The sequence below is a fragment of the Ranitomeya variabilis genome, chromosome 5 (assembly GCF_051348905.1).
Source record: "Ranitomeya variabilis isolate aRanVar5 chromosome 5, aRanVar5.hap1, whole genome shotgun sequence".
In the NCBI taxonomy this organism is placed as follows: Eukaryota; Metazoa; Chordata; class Amphibia; order Anura; family Dendrobatidae; genus Ranitomeya; species Ranitomeya variabilis.
The window spans coordinates 268,932,620-268,949,770 of NC_135236.1; the positions used below are offsets into that span (position 1 = coordinate 268,932,620).

Below are 17,151 nucleotides of genomic sequence, written 5' to 3' on the forward strand. Positions count from 1 at the left end.
TCAATAATAGTTTGTCTGTTATCACCAACCCCCCGAGATCGCAGTAATCCATCCTCCCTTGGCACCCCCCTGTAAGACAACAGTCTTGAACTTAGAGAAAATGTTATCCCTTCTGCATCCTCCTCTGCTTCCTCCTTTTCTTCTGGGACCACCATCTCCTCCCACAGGCTATTTAAAGTCTGCTCCAGCATATAGATTACTGGAATACTGATGACGATGATGACGGCATCAGCGCTAACCATCCTAGCAGCCATTTCAAAACTGTGCACAAGGGTGCAGAGGTCCTTAATCTGTGCCCACTCTGTAAACGTGATATGCACCACGTCCATACTGCGTTTGCCCAGGTTATACGACATGACATACTGCGTGAGGGCTCGTTGCTGATGTCACAGTCGCTGCAACATGTGCAGAGTGGAATTCCACCCTGTCGGCACATCGCATATTATCTTGTTAACTGGCATAGACAAAGACCTCTGTATCGAAGCAAGTCGATGACCAGAGGGATGCAAATGAGCACACAGCGTACGTGCTTTCGGGAGCAGCTCACCAAGGCCAGGAAAGTGGTGGAGAAAACGCTATACCACCAGGTTGAGGATGTGAGCCAAGCAAGGCATGTGTGTGAGCTTGCCTCGCCATAGGGCCACCACCAGATTCACACCATTATTGGACCCTTGGATGAAGCTCCCAGCTGGATACCTATATTTATAAGGTAAGCATAAATTGCTTCATTTTGACCTTCTGTCATGTATCATTTGTGTTTACATCTACAGGACCTTTGGTCCGAATCATGTGACATTGTACTTCATTTGGGTCTCTGCTATTTAAAGGGATATTTTCGGATATCTTAATTTATTTCTTGTTTTAATATATTTGTTGCACAAGCACTTTATTTATAACGCTACTGATATTTGATATTCTTAGATATATTATATCCCTTTGATAGCAGATAATTTGTGTTACGGAACCCCCCAGCACCCAGAATATGTTGTGCAGTTATATGTATGTATAATAGGTTCCATGTGAGACGCATGTCCCTAATGTATCAGCCCACAGGCTGCGCCCTGGGCAGATGGGACAAGATATCCCACTGCTGCCACCAGCATAACGGGGTCTACCGTGCTGGAGTACCTCTTTCAGCACCACCCCGTGTTTCAGGAGGTCCACTCTGCTTTGGCTGGAGGCTGAATGAAGGACGCTGGCTGGAATTGCTTGGTTACATGGGCGCATATAAAAGATCACTGCTTCTCCACGTATTTCCAGTATGACAACACTTTACTCACAGGACACAGAATATATCACACAGATACAGAGAGCGGGCCAATTGAAAAGCAGAACCCCCCAGCACCCAGAATATGTTGTGCAGTTATATGTGTGTATAATAGGTTCCATGTGAGATGCATGTCCCTAATCTCCGTAATCTCCTCTCCAGAGGATTTGATTTACAACCTGTTCACACTTTAGTTAAACAAAAAGTGAGATTGATGCTTTCCACAGGGGACCTTATTTTGCAGATTCTAGGTGTTTCTTTTGGCACATAATGGTATGCAAGGAATTTTTCCTTCTATGCAAATTGATTGAATAGCTTTGTTTCCACATTCAGTAATGTCATTATTAATACTGAATCTTTGTGTCCACAAAATAACTATGTTGGATGAAATCTTATTTATTCTATCCCACCCACCCTCCACCTCTTAGACACAGGTGTTTTAATCGCAGCAGGTCCGTTACCCCTCCATAGAGAGAGAGAAATTTAGTCTAAGAAGATGATTCACAGTAGGTTCCCATTCAGATGAAGACATTTATTCTCAGTGAGGTAAGGCAAGTGTAGGACCTGGTATACGAGAGATGCCGTAAAGTGGCTACCAGGTACACAACACATGAATTGGCCAATTTGTGCGCTAAAAGCTCTCATTTTTCATATTTCTAGTGCAGTAATGCAGTTCAATTTTCATGTTTCATGTTTGCATGTCTTAGCACCGCAGTGTGCTGCCTTATCTATTTGACTGTTTACCAGTTGGTGACTCTAGGTTCAGCACCTGTTCACACTTGGTTCATGTTTGCATGTGACGGTCAGTTTTTTAAATTTGTATCCATTAGCCTTCTGACTGAGCACTCCACCTCTTAGCCACAGGTGTTTTAATCGCAGCAGGTCCGTTACTCCGCACAAAAGAAGTGACATGCACTTCTTTTAAATCTGCAGTAATTCCGCACTGATTTTTCCGCACCATGTGCACAACTTTTTCTTTACCCGTTGATTTACATTGTACTGTAAATCACAGTGCGGATCTGCAGCGTTTCTGCGCGGAAAAGTGACTCCACTTGCGGTGGATACCGCGTGGCTCTCGTGTCTCTTCCTCTCCCGCTAGTTGGACTGACCTACCATTTAAAACTGTTTCAGTGCAATTTTTCCAGTAAACTCACATTTTGATGCGAATCAATTAATTCCTACCGGGGTTCTACTATATATACCATTCACGCTACATTTAGCATGCTGATGAAGGTCCATTGCAGACCGAAACGTTTGTGACTTCTGTATGTATATTAAACACCCCCTTTTTTTGCATCACATTGGAGTGTGGTAGTTGTAACTATTCCACATATTAACGTTTGGGAACCTATATCTATGCACCTCCTCTTTTAGGCTGTGCTGAACATTCTCTATATCACTGCAATTCTGTAACATAGGAAGCTGTAAATGGTCTTGTAAATGGTTAATAAAAAAAACCATATGGCACACAGATGACAAGTGAAAAACTCTGGATGAAACTCAGACTGTTTTTTTATACGCTCATGTGAACCTAACCAAACTAGAATTTCAAAGGTGTAATTAGTAGGAGTGAGATATTCTGGAATATATTCATATCTTTTCCATTATTAGAATATTGTATTGCCATTTCTTTCATCAGAATAGATCTGACATTCTTTTAGTATAACCGTTCTTATACAGTATATCTCTACCTGAATTGTCAGTGTAATATCGATTCAGATACATGTGTGTACTGGTGTGTCTGTAATATGAGATAGTGGAACACTGCGAGAGAGGAGGACCTTGCCCAGCACTTCCAAGTTTGCCTCCTCTCTCTGTACTCAGTGGCAACATGGCCGGAGAGGAGTCCTGTCTGTGCACACAGGGGTTCACCCTGTTTGGAATATTGGCAGCTGCTTATATAATAATATCGCACACATGGAAGGTGATACGTGGGCTGAGAAGCCACGTTCTATCCCGGTTGTGGAGGACGGACCTGACACAGTATGGACGGTGGGCAGGTAATGAGGCTTCTACTATTATGTAGTCCGGTTTGTGATTTTAAGTTGTCAATTTTGTATTTTTTTCTGGGCTAAATGCATCAAGTACATAGAGAATTTTTTGCATGGCGTTCAGTGTTGGTGACAGCTACAATGTGTGACAGTACTATTGTATATGACAGGTCTTCCATGCAGTATGTAGAGTACTTAACGTTACTGCTGTTACTGCAAAAGTATTACTTGCCTTTTTTCTCTGGAGCTTTATAAGAATTTTGATACAACTAGCGGCACCACACATTCATCTTCTTAACTCTTTGAGTGTTGTGCTGAAGGCATTCTTCACTTGTGAAAATCTGCATGCTACCATATATTGTTCTTCACAATTTCCACACGAGTTCCATTTACTTTATTGTTTTACATTCTGTAAGCTTCTTTATGATGTATTATCAAAAAATCACTGACATAATATTTTTTACAGACACATTGGAAAACCATAATAAATCAATATGATTATTAATTATACATGCCCACGGGCCATTATTCTGATATAGAGATATCGGCTGCATTCAGTGTAATCTGTAAACTAATGATAAATACAGGCAAAAAATCTGAATAAATTTGTTAAGCCTCACAGAAATCATGAACGCCTCAATTTTTTTTATGAACAGGGCAAAAAAGTACCCTATTTTTTTGGACTGTCCAGGAATTTCTGGACGGTTGTCAACCCTGCATACAGGCTTCGCGTGAAATAAAATGCATGTTCATTGCTCAGATTTGACAATTAATACAGCATTTAAGAACTGTCAATACAGGATTTTCCATTTAAGAAAATGTAAAATTATAATAAGCTATGACCTGATATATTTTTCTATTAGAAAAACTATTGTGATAAAAGCAAAAGGTTAGAGTTGATCCGAATAGATTCATAAGACCCGATCAATAAACCACGTCAGTAATACTGTATGTGGGCAGAAACCATGAAAATCACCTCTTACATGATGACTCTTTTGATAAGCCGAACCGGCGCAGTGATATCATTGCGGTGTAACGTACATGTGATGACACGCATGGCTGGGTAATCAAAAGAAGAGCTGTAGATGTCGCCAGCTAGGAGACGGTTCTCTGGGTTCATGTCCAGCGGCCATAAAGAACTATGATCGGGTCATTCAAACTCTGTGAAGTGTATACTCATATATTTAGCTTAAGTATTTTACTTATTGCCATTATTTGTCTTACTAAGGCATTTCTTCTGCTCAGATTTGGAGTGGGCCACCGAAGAGCCAGTGAACTCCCTAGTGGACCCCACATTGATGTGCAAGGGAAGCTCCTCTCACCTGCTATCACACAGATATGTACTGCTCAGCTAATCCACATCCACAGCGGCACACTTCCTCCTGTACTGGAATGGGACCAATGCTGCTCCAGAAGAGATGAGTCCATTGACACCATTGCTGGAGCAGTGTCAGTGACACTGGCATCTCTGGAAGAGAGGTGTCAGTGACACTGACACCTTTCCTGCAGAAGTTTCAGTCCCATCCCCATACCTTGCACTAGAACAGCAGGGGACAGAGGGCCTGTGCTATTGTGGAGTCAGATAAGTTGATCAGTGTATAGCTGTTCTAGGTTACACATCTCCAGCAGAGGTGTCAATCTGATCAGCTTCCATTAAACCAATAGGTCACCATAGCAGCCACAGTGTAGGCTTTATAGAACAATCACAAGTTCACGTGTCCTAAGGGGAACAACAAATCAAAATGAAAATGAAAAATAAAATGTTTTAAAAATAAATGTAAAAAAATAAAAGTTTAACTTACACTCCCTCCCACCTGTCATGACTCTGTTGTTGGATTACCTGGGGCCAGGGGCTCCTTCCCTATCCCTAACACTAGGGGCACCCAAGATATCCCTGCTCCCTGGATTACTTCTGATGGTGAAGACACTGGGGCCACATACACGTAGACGAACAAGGAAAAATACCAATCATACAGCCCCCAGCGCTACCACTGTGCGTGACAGCGGCCACAATCACTGAAACCATGGGAGCGCCCGCTTCTCTTCTGTTTCTGTACAAGTCGCTGGTCCAGACTGACTAACTTGGCCCTCTGACCCTGCAATGAGGCCTTACATAGGAGTCCTACCTCTCCTGGAAATGCCCCACCCTCAATTGCATGCTCCCTATCCGCAGCTGTCTGCCCCCCGGTCTTTCCCTCTGTGACATCCTCACAGGACCATCTGTTCCAGCCGGCTTGCTAGACACACTCAGAGGCATTATTACAGTTGGCTTGTGGAGGTCCTCTGGGCAGTTCTATAAAAACTGCTCAGTTGCAATGAGCTCCTTCAGCTCCTTCAGCTACTGGACGGCATTGAGCTCCAGTCCCATGCTCCATTGGTCAACTGCTCTCAGTAGGGCCGCATGTGATCATCCCATCTGTATGCAGGACCCCGCTACATACTCTAGAGCTTTTTCCAGTACATCTCAGGGGTCAAGTTGTACTGCTGGACCAGAGCCTGCTTGATGTCCTCATAGCAAAGCATGGTCTCATTGGGCAGGTACCCAATGATTTCCAAGGCCTTACCCCTGAGGCAAGGGATTAAGAAAAGGACCCACTGGTCCTCGGGCAGATGGTACTGATGGTAAGAGTTTTCAAATGCCAGCAAGAAAGTTTCCAAGTCCCCTCCTTTGTCAACCAGAGGGAAGTCCTCTGCCCATAGCATCGGGATCTGGACCTCAGGGGATTCGCAACAGGCTGGGGACTGCAGCTGGTGTTGGGGCTGAAGCATTTGTTGCTGGTGCTCACACACCTACTGACATTCTGCAGCTTCCACTGCCTCGCAATATTCTGCCACTGCTATAAGGGTCTCATAGGTGGCTTTGACTCCAGCCCAGAGACTGGCCAGGGCAGCTTGCAAGAAGTAATTCGCACCTGCCTGGCTGGGGGGATGGGCAGGTGGTGAGCGGCCCACTGTGGGACCAACCGCCAGCGACAGGCATCTTGGGCAGCCTGGGCTGAACCCCCCTTTGTTTGAGCAACATCGACTTCCACCTCCTCCCCTTTGTCCGTAGCATTGGCCATCTCCCTGGCTCTGCCCCGGTGCCACTGACCATCTTTGCACTCATTGTTTATTGACACAGAGCTGCAACCTGATGCACCCACACACATTACAGTATTTGCACTCAGACCGTCTAGTGCTGAGCTGATCTTAAGACCACAATGACAAAAGCTACTGCTGGTAGTCTTTAACATCTGGAAGTATGGGTAACACACTCCCACACACTATTATCTCAATCCCACCGTGCTGCCACCACTTGTGCTGAACGTAAAGGATCCACACCTCGCTACCCCGCCTGACATCAATATTATGTCAGTGGGATCACGTGGTAAGGACTCACCACTTGTACCAACGTGACATTCCGCACCCACTGGGGACACTTAAGGTCAGCTTGGCACATTTTTTCACAGACACCCCTCTTTCCACACGGTCCCAGGGAGGCATGGGGAGTGAGAGAACGTGGCTCATGCAGTCACTGACGTGGTACCACACTCGCCAACAACTCTGACAAGCTGAGAGGCCCCTTTCACTAGTACCAGTGAAACAGAACCTTATCAGGCCAGTAGGAGTGCCATAAAGTTTCTCATTTGATATACGCCTGGTCCATTAACAGGGTTATATCCGGCCAGAAACTAGCCCCAGTAGCATGTGAAATTAGGCCATGAAATGGATGTGTGGATTCGTGGATCGAGATAAAAAAGCTGCCCAAGGTTAAGTTATATATTTAATTGCCTTAAGGGTACACTAGACAATACACCATATACCCACTGGTTATACATATATAATGGTCAGATATGAAAATACAAATAGTGTTAGGACAAAAGGTATAGGCAGAATATATAGTCAGTTAAAAGATAGATGAAAGACCTGGCTTGCGAGGGAGGGGCTGCCACATGGGCTGCTTGTGGTCCCATCTGTGTGTAACGGTACCGTCACACTCAGCGACGCTGCAGCGATATAGACAACGAGCCGATCGCTGCAGCGTCACTGTTTAGGTCGCTGGGGAGCTGTCACACAGACAGCTCTCTCCAGCGACCAACGATCAGGGGAAGACTTCGGCATCGTTGAAACTGTCTTCAACGATGCCGAAGTCCCCCTGCAGCACCCGGGTAACCAGGGTAAATATCGGGTTACTAAGCGCAGGGCCGCGCTTAGTAACCCGATATTTACCCTGGTTACCATTGTAAAAGTTAAAAAAAAACACTACATACTCACCTTCTGATGTCTGTCACGTCTCCCGGCGTCCACAGGGTTACGCGCTGCTGCTCAGAGCTTCTTGTATTGAATGTGTCAGCGTCGGCAGTAAAGTAGAGCACAGCGGTGACGTCACCGCTGTGCTCTGCTTTACGGCCGGCGCTGACACATTCAGTGCATGAAGTTCTCGGCAGCAGCGCTTAACCCTGTGGACGCCGGGGGATGTGACAGACATCAGAAGGTGAGTATGTAGTGTTTTTTTTTTTTACTTTTACAATGGTAACCAGGGTAAATATCGGGTTACTAAGTGCGGCCCTGCACTTAGTAACCCGATGTTTACCCTGGTTACAAGTGAACACATCGCTGTATCGGCGTCACACACGCCGATACAGCGATGACAGCGGGTGATCAAGCGACGAAATAAAGTTCTGGACTTCTAGCTCCGACCAGCGATATCACAGCGGGATCCAGATCGCTGCTGCATGTCAAACACAACGAGATCGCTATCCAGGACGCTGCAACGTCACGGATCGTCGTCGTTCTCGCTGCAAAGTCGCTTAGTGTGAAGGTACCTTAACTTCTCACAAATCCTCTCCCTGGAGATTTATAATAATGATAATAATAATTTTATTTATATAGCGCCAACATATTCCGCAGCGCTTTACAACTTATAGAGGGGACTTGTACAGACAATAGACATTACAGCATAACAGAAATCACAGTTCAAAACAGATACCAGGAGGAATGAGGGCCCTGCTCGCAAGCTTACAAACTATGAGGAAAAGGGGAGACACGAGAGGTGGATGGTAACAATTGCTTTAGTTATTTGGACCAGCCATAGTGTAAGGCTCGGGTGTTCATGTAAAGCTGCATGAACCAGTTAACAGCCTAAGTATGTAGCAGTATACTTTCTGGGTAGTCCTAAGGTTGCGGTTATGGCGCCATCGATCCGACTGGGCCCCTGCTACTCATAGAGACTAAACACAATTTTGCTACCTAGCTGCTACTGGCTGTTCTATATATCTCCTTTCCTGTGCATGTTAAAATGTCTCTAGACCCAGGCAGGCGCTTGCCCTGTTCTGGGGATCTCAAAAATATACACGATGTACAGCTAGGACTGTCTTGATTCAGGCTGGGGTGTGTTTCATGCAGTTCTCTCCCCAGTCTGGTCATGCTGGGGTTAACCTTCTCAGCCTTGTTTTGGTTTCGGTGTGGCTATTTCAGTCTGCTGTGCCTGGAGACCTGTGTCAGTGATAGTTCATGCTTCCAGGCTAGAGCAGCTGACCCCTTGATACCGTGTTTGTCCTCTGCCCATGTACTCTGTTCCCGTGATTTCCCTTTCCTGCCTTCCTGCTTAGTCTTATTGCTCGCTCCCTGTTCTTGAACCCCTTGGTATGTGACCTGGCTTGGCTTCTGACCTGTTTTACTATGTCTCGTCTCGGTTATATCTGCTCCCATCTGGCTCTGACTTCTGGCTTGTATTTGACCACCTTTATTGCTGTGACCTCTGGTACTTCTTGTCCTGATGGTTTCTGACTCTGCTCCTCTCACCACTCTTTCACCACTTGGTGACGCTTGTGCTGCTGCTCAGTGGTGTTACGCTGTGTGTGCAGCCTCTCTTCCCTCATCAGCATCCCCTGGTGGAGGTTGCGCTATACTGCACTGCTGCAGCATTACAGGATGTATAGTATTTCCATAACCCCTTTATGAAATCCTAACTGGCTGAACAAAGGAGTCAAGCAACATGGCTTGGATCCACAGGGGGTCTTCCAGTAGAAGGTTGCATACCAACTAGCTAATGGGGGTGCAAATCCCTTTGTTTGAAGCTGGCTGGGTGTCATGTTACGACTGCAGGTGCTGAAGGGATTTTTATATTTTCATGCCCAATAGGATACAGATTAACATAGAATTATATCTCCAATATTCTTCAAAAGCAGAATTGCCATTTGTTGCCACTCTCCTCCCAAGAAATGCAAAAAAGCATTCAAAATATCATATGTATCCCAAAATTGTATCAATAAAAGCATCAGCTCAGGTTATAAACAGAAGCCTTCACTCAGCTCATTCCATGGTAAGGAAAAAGTTATGGGTCTCAGAAAATGTAGAAAAAACTAAACGTATTTTATTCCCAAATTTCAGAATTATTGTTCTCCACTAAAATGATAAAAAGCTGTACAATTTTAGTACCATTATAATCGTACTGACTTTGAAGGATCATGTGACTAATCATTTTACTACACAATAAATGCCCTAAAAATGAAACCTAAATAACAATGGAGGAATAGAACTTTTTTTGCAATGTCATCCCGTTTGGATTTTTTTTTCTGTTTTTCAGTAATGCAAATTAAAGTGAATGGTATTATTTAAAACTAGAGAAGAAATGAGGAATCCAGCTCCACGAGGTAGTGAAAAAACTCTTTTCTTTATCCACTTGAAAAATATGTTCAGTGGAGGATATCGCATTTTATTCTTTGTAATCGCTGATGTTTTTATCCTCCACTGAACATATTTTTCAAGTGAATAAAAAAAAGAGTTTTTTCACTACCTCGTTGAGCTGGATTCCTCATTTCTTTTCCAATATTTTTATTTGTTTTTAACAAGGGTAAAGAGGGAGGGAGGGCGGGTAATAATGGAGGGGAGGGGAAGGAAATGTGGAATGGGCCAAGGGGAAACTGGATAGGCGAGGAAAGCAAACATAACAAAACAAAACATAAAATTATAAACTGGCAATAATTTGGCCTGAATAAAGCAAGGGACACAGCCCTTGAAAAACAACATTATGTTCAACAACTATAGTATACAAATCAGAAACAAACAGTGCAATAATAAGACATATCTATGACCTGGATTACTCATTTCTTCCCCCCTGATTTCTCCACGCCTTGACACAGCGGTTCCGTGCTCCGAGTTTCCAAGGATGTCGATCATGGTGAGCTGGACTTTGTTCGATTATTTAAAACTAGGGTTGAGCAAAACGGGTCGGCCATTTTCAGAAGTCGCCGACTTTTGGCAAAGTTGGGTTTCATGAAACCCGACCTGACCCCTGTGTGGGGTCGGCCATGAGGTCAGCGATCTTCTGAATCTGATATCGGAATTCCGATACCGAGTTCCGATATGTTTGCGATATTGGAAATCGGTATCGGAATCCATATTTAAGTGTAAAATAAAGAATCAAAATAAAAAATATTTATATACTCCCCCTCGGACACGCCCTGGTACTAACTGGCAGCCTTCCTTCCTAAGAATGAGCGCGTGAATGACCTGCGGTGACGTCGCGGCTTGTGATTGGTCGCGTGAGCGGTCACATGGGTGGTCGCGACCAATCACAAGCCGTGACGTCATCTAAGGCCCTTCAAGCGCTCATTCTTAAGAAGGAAGGCTGCCGGAAAGAAGCAGGGCGCGTCCGAGGGTGAGTATATACCTAATAAGAATATACTCACCCTCGGCTTCTTTCCGGCAGCCTTCCTTCCTAAGAATGAGCGGCCTTCGATGACGTCACGGCTTGTGATTGGTCGCGACCGCCCATGTGACCGCTCACGCGACCAATCACAAGCCACGACGTCACCGCAGGTCATTCACGCGCTGATTCTTAGGAAGGAAGGCTGCCAGTTAGTACCAGGGCGCATCCGAGGGTGAGTATATCAATATTTTTTATTTTGATTCTTTATTTTACACTTAAATATGGATCCCAGGGCCTGAAGGAGAGTTTCCTCTCCTTCAGACCCTGGGAACCATAGTATCCCATTGCACTGCATTGGGTTTCGTGTTTCGGCCGACCCCGAACCCGACTTTTTTATAGGATCGGCCGATTTCACTCGACCCGACTTTTGAGAAAGTCGGGTTTCGTGAAACCCGACCCGATCCTATAAAAATAAAAGTCGCTCAACCCTATTTAAAACTACAACTTGCACCACAAAAAAACAAGCCGTCATGGCTATGGCTATGATGACAGAACACATGTATGGCTCTTGGAACAAGGGGAGTAATAACTTAATGTACAAAAGAAAATTTTCCCCCTTCGTTAAAGAATTAATGCCTTTACTAGTGATGAGCACGCTCGGATGACACCTCCAAGTATTTTTTAGTGCTCGGAGATTTAGTTTTTCTCACCTCAGCTGAATGACTTACATGTGTTAGCCAGCTTGATTACATGTGGGGATTCCCTAGCATCCAGGCAACCCCCACATGTACTTATTGCTGGCTACCAGATGTAAATCATTCAGCTGCGGCAATAAAAACTAAATCTCCGAGCACTAAAAAATTATCGGAGGTCATCCGAGCGTGCTCGGGAAATCTCGAGTAATGAGTATATTCGCTCATCACTAGCCTTTACCCCCCCCCAAGCCTGTTTTCACCTTCATGACCAGACCAAATTTTACAATGCCGACCAGTGTCATTTTGTGAGGTAATAACTCAGGAAGTCTTCAACTGATCCCACTGATTGTTTTTCCTGACATATCGTACTTCAGGTTGTTGGTCAAATTTGTTTGATATCACTTGTGTTTATTTATTTAAAATATTGGAAATTTGGCAAAAATTCTGAAAATTTTGCAATTTTCAACATTTCAATTTTTAGGCCCTTAAACCAGAGAGCTATGTCACACAAAATAGTTGATTAATAACATTTCCCACATGTCTACTTTACATCAGCACATGTTTTTAAATATAATTTTTTTTTTGTTAGGAGGTTAGAAAGGTTAAAAAAAGCTGACCAGTGATTTCTAATTTTTCCAACAAAATTTACAAAACCATTTTCTTTAGGGACAACATCGCATTTGAAGTGACTTTGAGGAGTCTACATGACAGAAAATACCCAACACTGACACCATTCTAAAAACTGCACTCCTTAAAGTGCTGAACACCACATTGAAGAAATTTATTCGCCCTTTAGGTGTGTCACAGGAACTGAAGAAATGTGGAAGGAAAAAGTGAACAATTAAATTTTTTTCACAAAAAATTAAATTTATACCCAATTTTTTTTATTTTGCCGGTGTTAGTGTTGTAGCGTTTGGAGAGCCCTTAATGTACCTAAACAGTGGAAACCCCTGACAAGTAACCCAATTTTGGAAACTAGACCCCTTAAGGAACTTATCTAGATCTGTGGTGAGTATCCCCAGGTGCTTCATAGAAATTTATAACGTTGAGCCGTGCAAATAAAAAATCTAATTTTTTCCTCAAAAATGTTCTTTTAGCCTCAATTTTTTTATTTTCATAAGAATAACAGGAGAAATTGTTCATCAATTTCTCCTGACGACAGCAATACTCTATATATGGGGGAAATCTACTGTTTGGGTGCACGGCAGGGCTTGGAAGGGAAGGAGTACTGTTTGACTTTATGAAAGCAAAATTGGCTGGAATCTAGAGCGGAAACCACGGCACGTTTGGAGAGTCCTTGATGTGCCTAAACAGTGAAAACTCCCACATGTGACCCCATTTTGGAAACTACACCCCTCAAGGAGCTTATCTAGATGTGTAGTGAGCATCTTGAAACCCTAGGTGCTTCACAAAAATTATAACGTAAAGTCAGAAAAATAAAAAATAAGGTTTTTTTCCACAAAAATGATTTTTATTCACAAATTTTGTAATTTCACAAGGGTAAATGGAGAAAATGGAATACAAAAATTGTTGTGCAATTTCTCCTGCGTATGCTGATACTCTATATGTGGAGAAAAACCACTTTTTGAGCTCACAGCAGATTTATGTGCCTAAACAGTGAAAACCCCCACAAGTGACCCCATTTTGGAATCTAGGCCCACAAGGAATTTATTCAGATGTGTGATGAGCACCTTGAACCCCCAAATACTTCACAGAAAATGATAACGTTGAGTCTAGAAAATATAAAAATCAAATATTTTCAACAAAAAGTTTTTTAGGCCCAATTTTTTTTATTTTCTCGAGGGTAACAGGAGAAAATGGACCCTAAAATCTGTTGTGCAATTTCTCCTGAGCAAGGTGATACCCCATAGGCGATTAAACCTACTATTTGTGTGCACGGCAAGGCTCAAAAGGGAAGGAGTGACATTTTGAAATGTAGACTTTCATGGAATGGTCTGCAGGCATCATGTCACATTTGGAAAACCCCTACATACAAAAAAGAAAGAAAGCGGCGCAAGAACAGTGCACACACAGCCCATATAATAAATATGAATTATGCTTTATTGAGACAAGAAGTGCAAAAACAAGACATACAAACATTTAAAAGCATGTGAAAACAATTCCCAAACATGCAAAATCACTGTCCCCTATATATGGAGACATGAATAAAAGTGAGCTCAGAAAGGGTGAAATAAACCCTAAATCCTCTCCAGTGAGTAATGATGTTACACTAATACACAATATGCAGATATAAATATGTGCAACTGACACTATCTCCAGTGTGGCATTCCCCAACAGCTCTTGATGTAATTGTACTATCAATAATTATGTACCATAGATATTTCTGTAGTATAAACCAATTACTGCTGTGGCTGCCACAGCAGTAATTGCTTTTAAATGTTTTTATGTCTTGTTTTTGCACTTCTTGTCTCAATAAAGCATAATTCATATTTATTATATGGGCTGTGTGTGCACTGTTCTTGCGCCGCTTTCTTTCTTTTTTGTATGTACAGGTATGACCATGGCGCATTGGTAGCACCCCCCTTTCTTTTATTTCAGATCGCATAGTGGTGGTGCCCGCTTTAACTTTTTATACATTTGGAAAACCCCTGATGTGTCTAAACAGTGGAATCCTCCCACACGTTACTCCATTTTGGAAACTAGATGTGTGGTGAGCACCTTGAACCCCAGTTGCTTCACTGAAAGTGTTAGCATTGAGTCTAGAAAATAAAAAAATCTATTTTTTTCAACAAAAATATTACTTTAGCCAGAATTGTTTTTATTTTCACAAGGGTAACAGGAGAAAAAGGACCCTAAAGTCTGTTGTGAGTATGCAAATACCCCAAATATGGAAGAAAACTACTGTTTGGCCACACGGCAGGACCTATAAGGGAAGGAGTGACGGTTTGAAATGCATACTTTGATGGCATGGTCTGTGGGCGTCATTTCACGTTTGGAGAGCCCCTCATGTGCCTAACCAGTAGAAATCCCCCACAAGTGACCCTATTTTGGAACTGTTGTTATGTTTCTTGGTATGTGAATTTTATAATGTAGTGGCTTCCGTATGTTGTCTAGAGTGCATTAGGTTGGCATATGTGAGTTGTGTAGTGTATGTCAGGTTGGCATACGTGAGTTGTGTAGTGTACATCAGGTTGGCATACATGAGTTGTGTAAGTCAGAAATAAATTTAGTAGAAGGCGTTGAATCGATAAGTGGTGTCCTTGCATATCCCCATCTGTAATACACTTGATACTTCTTTGTAGTTTGAGGGACCTCCCCTGGGAGATGTTAGCCTGGTACAATATGAGCACCTTCAGTTTTGGAAGTACTGCGGCCCACTCCTTCCTGACCTACAAAGATTAGGGCCTTGATTACTACCTCCTGGATCTGAAGGTATATACCGTTCTCGCCAGCTTCTTGTACCGCACCTTGGTTTTTCTCATGGCACTGTACAGCTGAAGTATTTGATCAGAGAGATCAAATATCCCCATGTTCTTATTCTACCCCCGTACACAGTCTGGTTTGGTGAGCTGTGTAGAGGTACCTCTTACAGCGGTGTAGGTACTGCCATCATCATGTATAGCGATCAAGAAAAGGACATCCCTCTTGTCCTTGTATTTGACCACCAGCATGTTGTTGCCACATTGGGCTCTGCTATCATAATTTCTTATTTTTGCAGCAGTACTGCAGGCTGCGGTAGCTCGAAAGGAACTTGAAGAGCGGGATGATGGTATAAAAATTTTCTACCTAGAGGTGATAACCTTGGTCCAGCAGTGGGTGCACCAAATAACACACAATTTTCCCACTCACTAACAGGACACGGGGACATTCAGGGGGTTTAATCTGTGTGTCTTTACCTTCAAAAACTCTAAACCTGTTGGTGTACCCTGAAGTAGGGTTGAGCGACTTTTATTTTTATAGGATCGGGTCGGGTTTCACGAAACCCGACTTTCTCAAAAGTCGGGTCGAGTGAAATCGGCCGATCCTATAAAAAAGTCGGGGTCGGCCAACACACGAAACCCAATGCAGTGCAATGAGATACTATGGTTCCCAGGGTCTGAAGGAGAGGAAACTCTCCTTCAGGCCCTGGGATCCATATTTAAGTGTAAAATAAAGAATTAAAATAAAAAATATTGATATACTCACCTCTCCGACGCAGCCTGGACATCGCCGCTGGTAACCGGCATCTTCCTGTTGTGAAATTGGATTCTGGGCTCCCCCAGTGGCCACTTGTGGAATTTAACTTGTGTGCATCATCCCCTCTGTTCACCTGCTCCTATCAGGATGTGGGAGTCGCTATATAACCTTGCTCCTCTGTCAGTTTCATGCCGGTCAACAATGTAATCAGTAGCCTTTCTGTGCATGTTCCTGCTACTAGACAACTCCCAGCTAAGTTGGACTTTTGTCCTTGTGTGTTTTTGCATTTTGTTCCTGTTCACAGCTGCTGTTTCGTTACTGTGTCTGGAAAGCTCTTGTGAGCGGAAATTGCCACTCTGGTGTTATGAGTTAATGCTAGAGTCTTAAAGTAATTTCTGGATGGTGTTTTGATAGGGTTTTCTGCTGACCATGAAAGTGCCCTTTCTGTCTTCATGCTATCTAGTAAGCGGACCTCGATTTTGCTAAACCTATTTTCATACTACGTTTGTCATTTCATCTTAAATCACCGCCAATATATGTGGGGGCCTCTGTCTGCCTTTTGGGAAAATTTCTCAAGGTAGTTCTCCGGCTGGCGCTGGGCATCTAGGGATAAAAAAACGTAGGCATGCTACCCGGCCACTTCTAGTTGTGCGGCAGGTTTAGTTCATGGTCAGTATAGTTTCCATCTTCCAAGAGCTAGTTCTCATATATGCTGGGCTATGTTCTCTCGCCATTGAGAATCATGACAGTTTGACCGGCCCAAAAAAGGGTTAAATTACTGGCTGAGAAAGGAGAGAAAAAAGAAGTCTGCTACAATTTTTTATTTTTTTTTCCCTCTAGTTCTGAGTGTGCTCTTAATTGAATCACTTGCTAGTCTGCCTATACTGCAGCCTTCCTCTCTTCCTCTCCTTCTAATCCTTGAATGGCTCTGTGTTCACCTGTTTCAAATGGATCTTCAGAGTGTAGCTACAGGTTTGAATAATCTCGCCACAAAGGTACAAAATTTGCAAGATTTTGTTGTTCATGCACCTATGTCTGAGCCTAGAATTCCTTTGCCTGAATTCTTCTCGGGGAATAGATCTCACTTTCAAAATTTTAAAAATAATTGCAAATTGTTTTTGTCCCTGAAGTCTCGCTCTGCCGGAGACCCTGCACAGCAGGTCAGGATTGTAATTTCCTTGCTCCGGGGTGACCCTCAAGACTGGGCTTTTGCATTGGCACCAGGGGATCCTGCGTTGCTCAATGTGGATGCGTTTTTTCTGGCCTTGGGGTTGCTTTATGAGGAACCTCATTTAGAGCTTCAGGCGGAAAAGGCCTTGATGTCCTTGTCTCAGGGGCAAGATGAAGCTGAAATATACTGCCAAAAATTCCGCAAATGGTCTGTGCTTACTCAGTGGAATGAGTGCGCCCTGGCGGCGATTTTCAGAG

The 17,151-nt window shown here is 43.4% G+C and overlaps 1 protein-coding gene across 1 annotated transcript in view; it reads left to right on the forward strand.

The window, feature by feature from the left end:
* The first annotated feature begins 3,017 nt into the window (after window positions 1-3,017).
* Window positions 3,018-17,151, forward strand: part of LOC143775754 (17-beta-hydroxysteroid dehydrogenase type 3-like) — a 54,006-nt gene continuing 39,872 nt past the window's right edge. Inside the window, exon 1 of the mRNA XM_077264272.1 lies at window positions 3,018-3,267. Coding sequence (XP_077120387.1) covers window positions 3,099-3,267 — 169 coding nt within the window. The 5' untranslated portion in view covers window positions 3,018-3,098. The remainder of the gene's footprint in view (window positions 3,268-17,151) is intronic.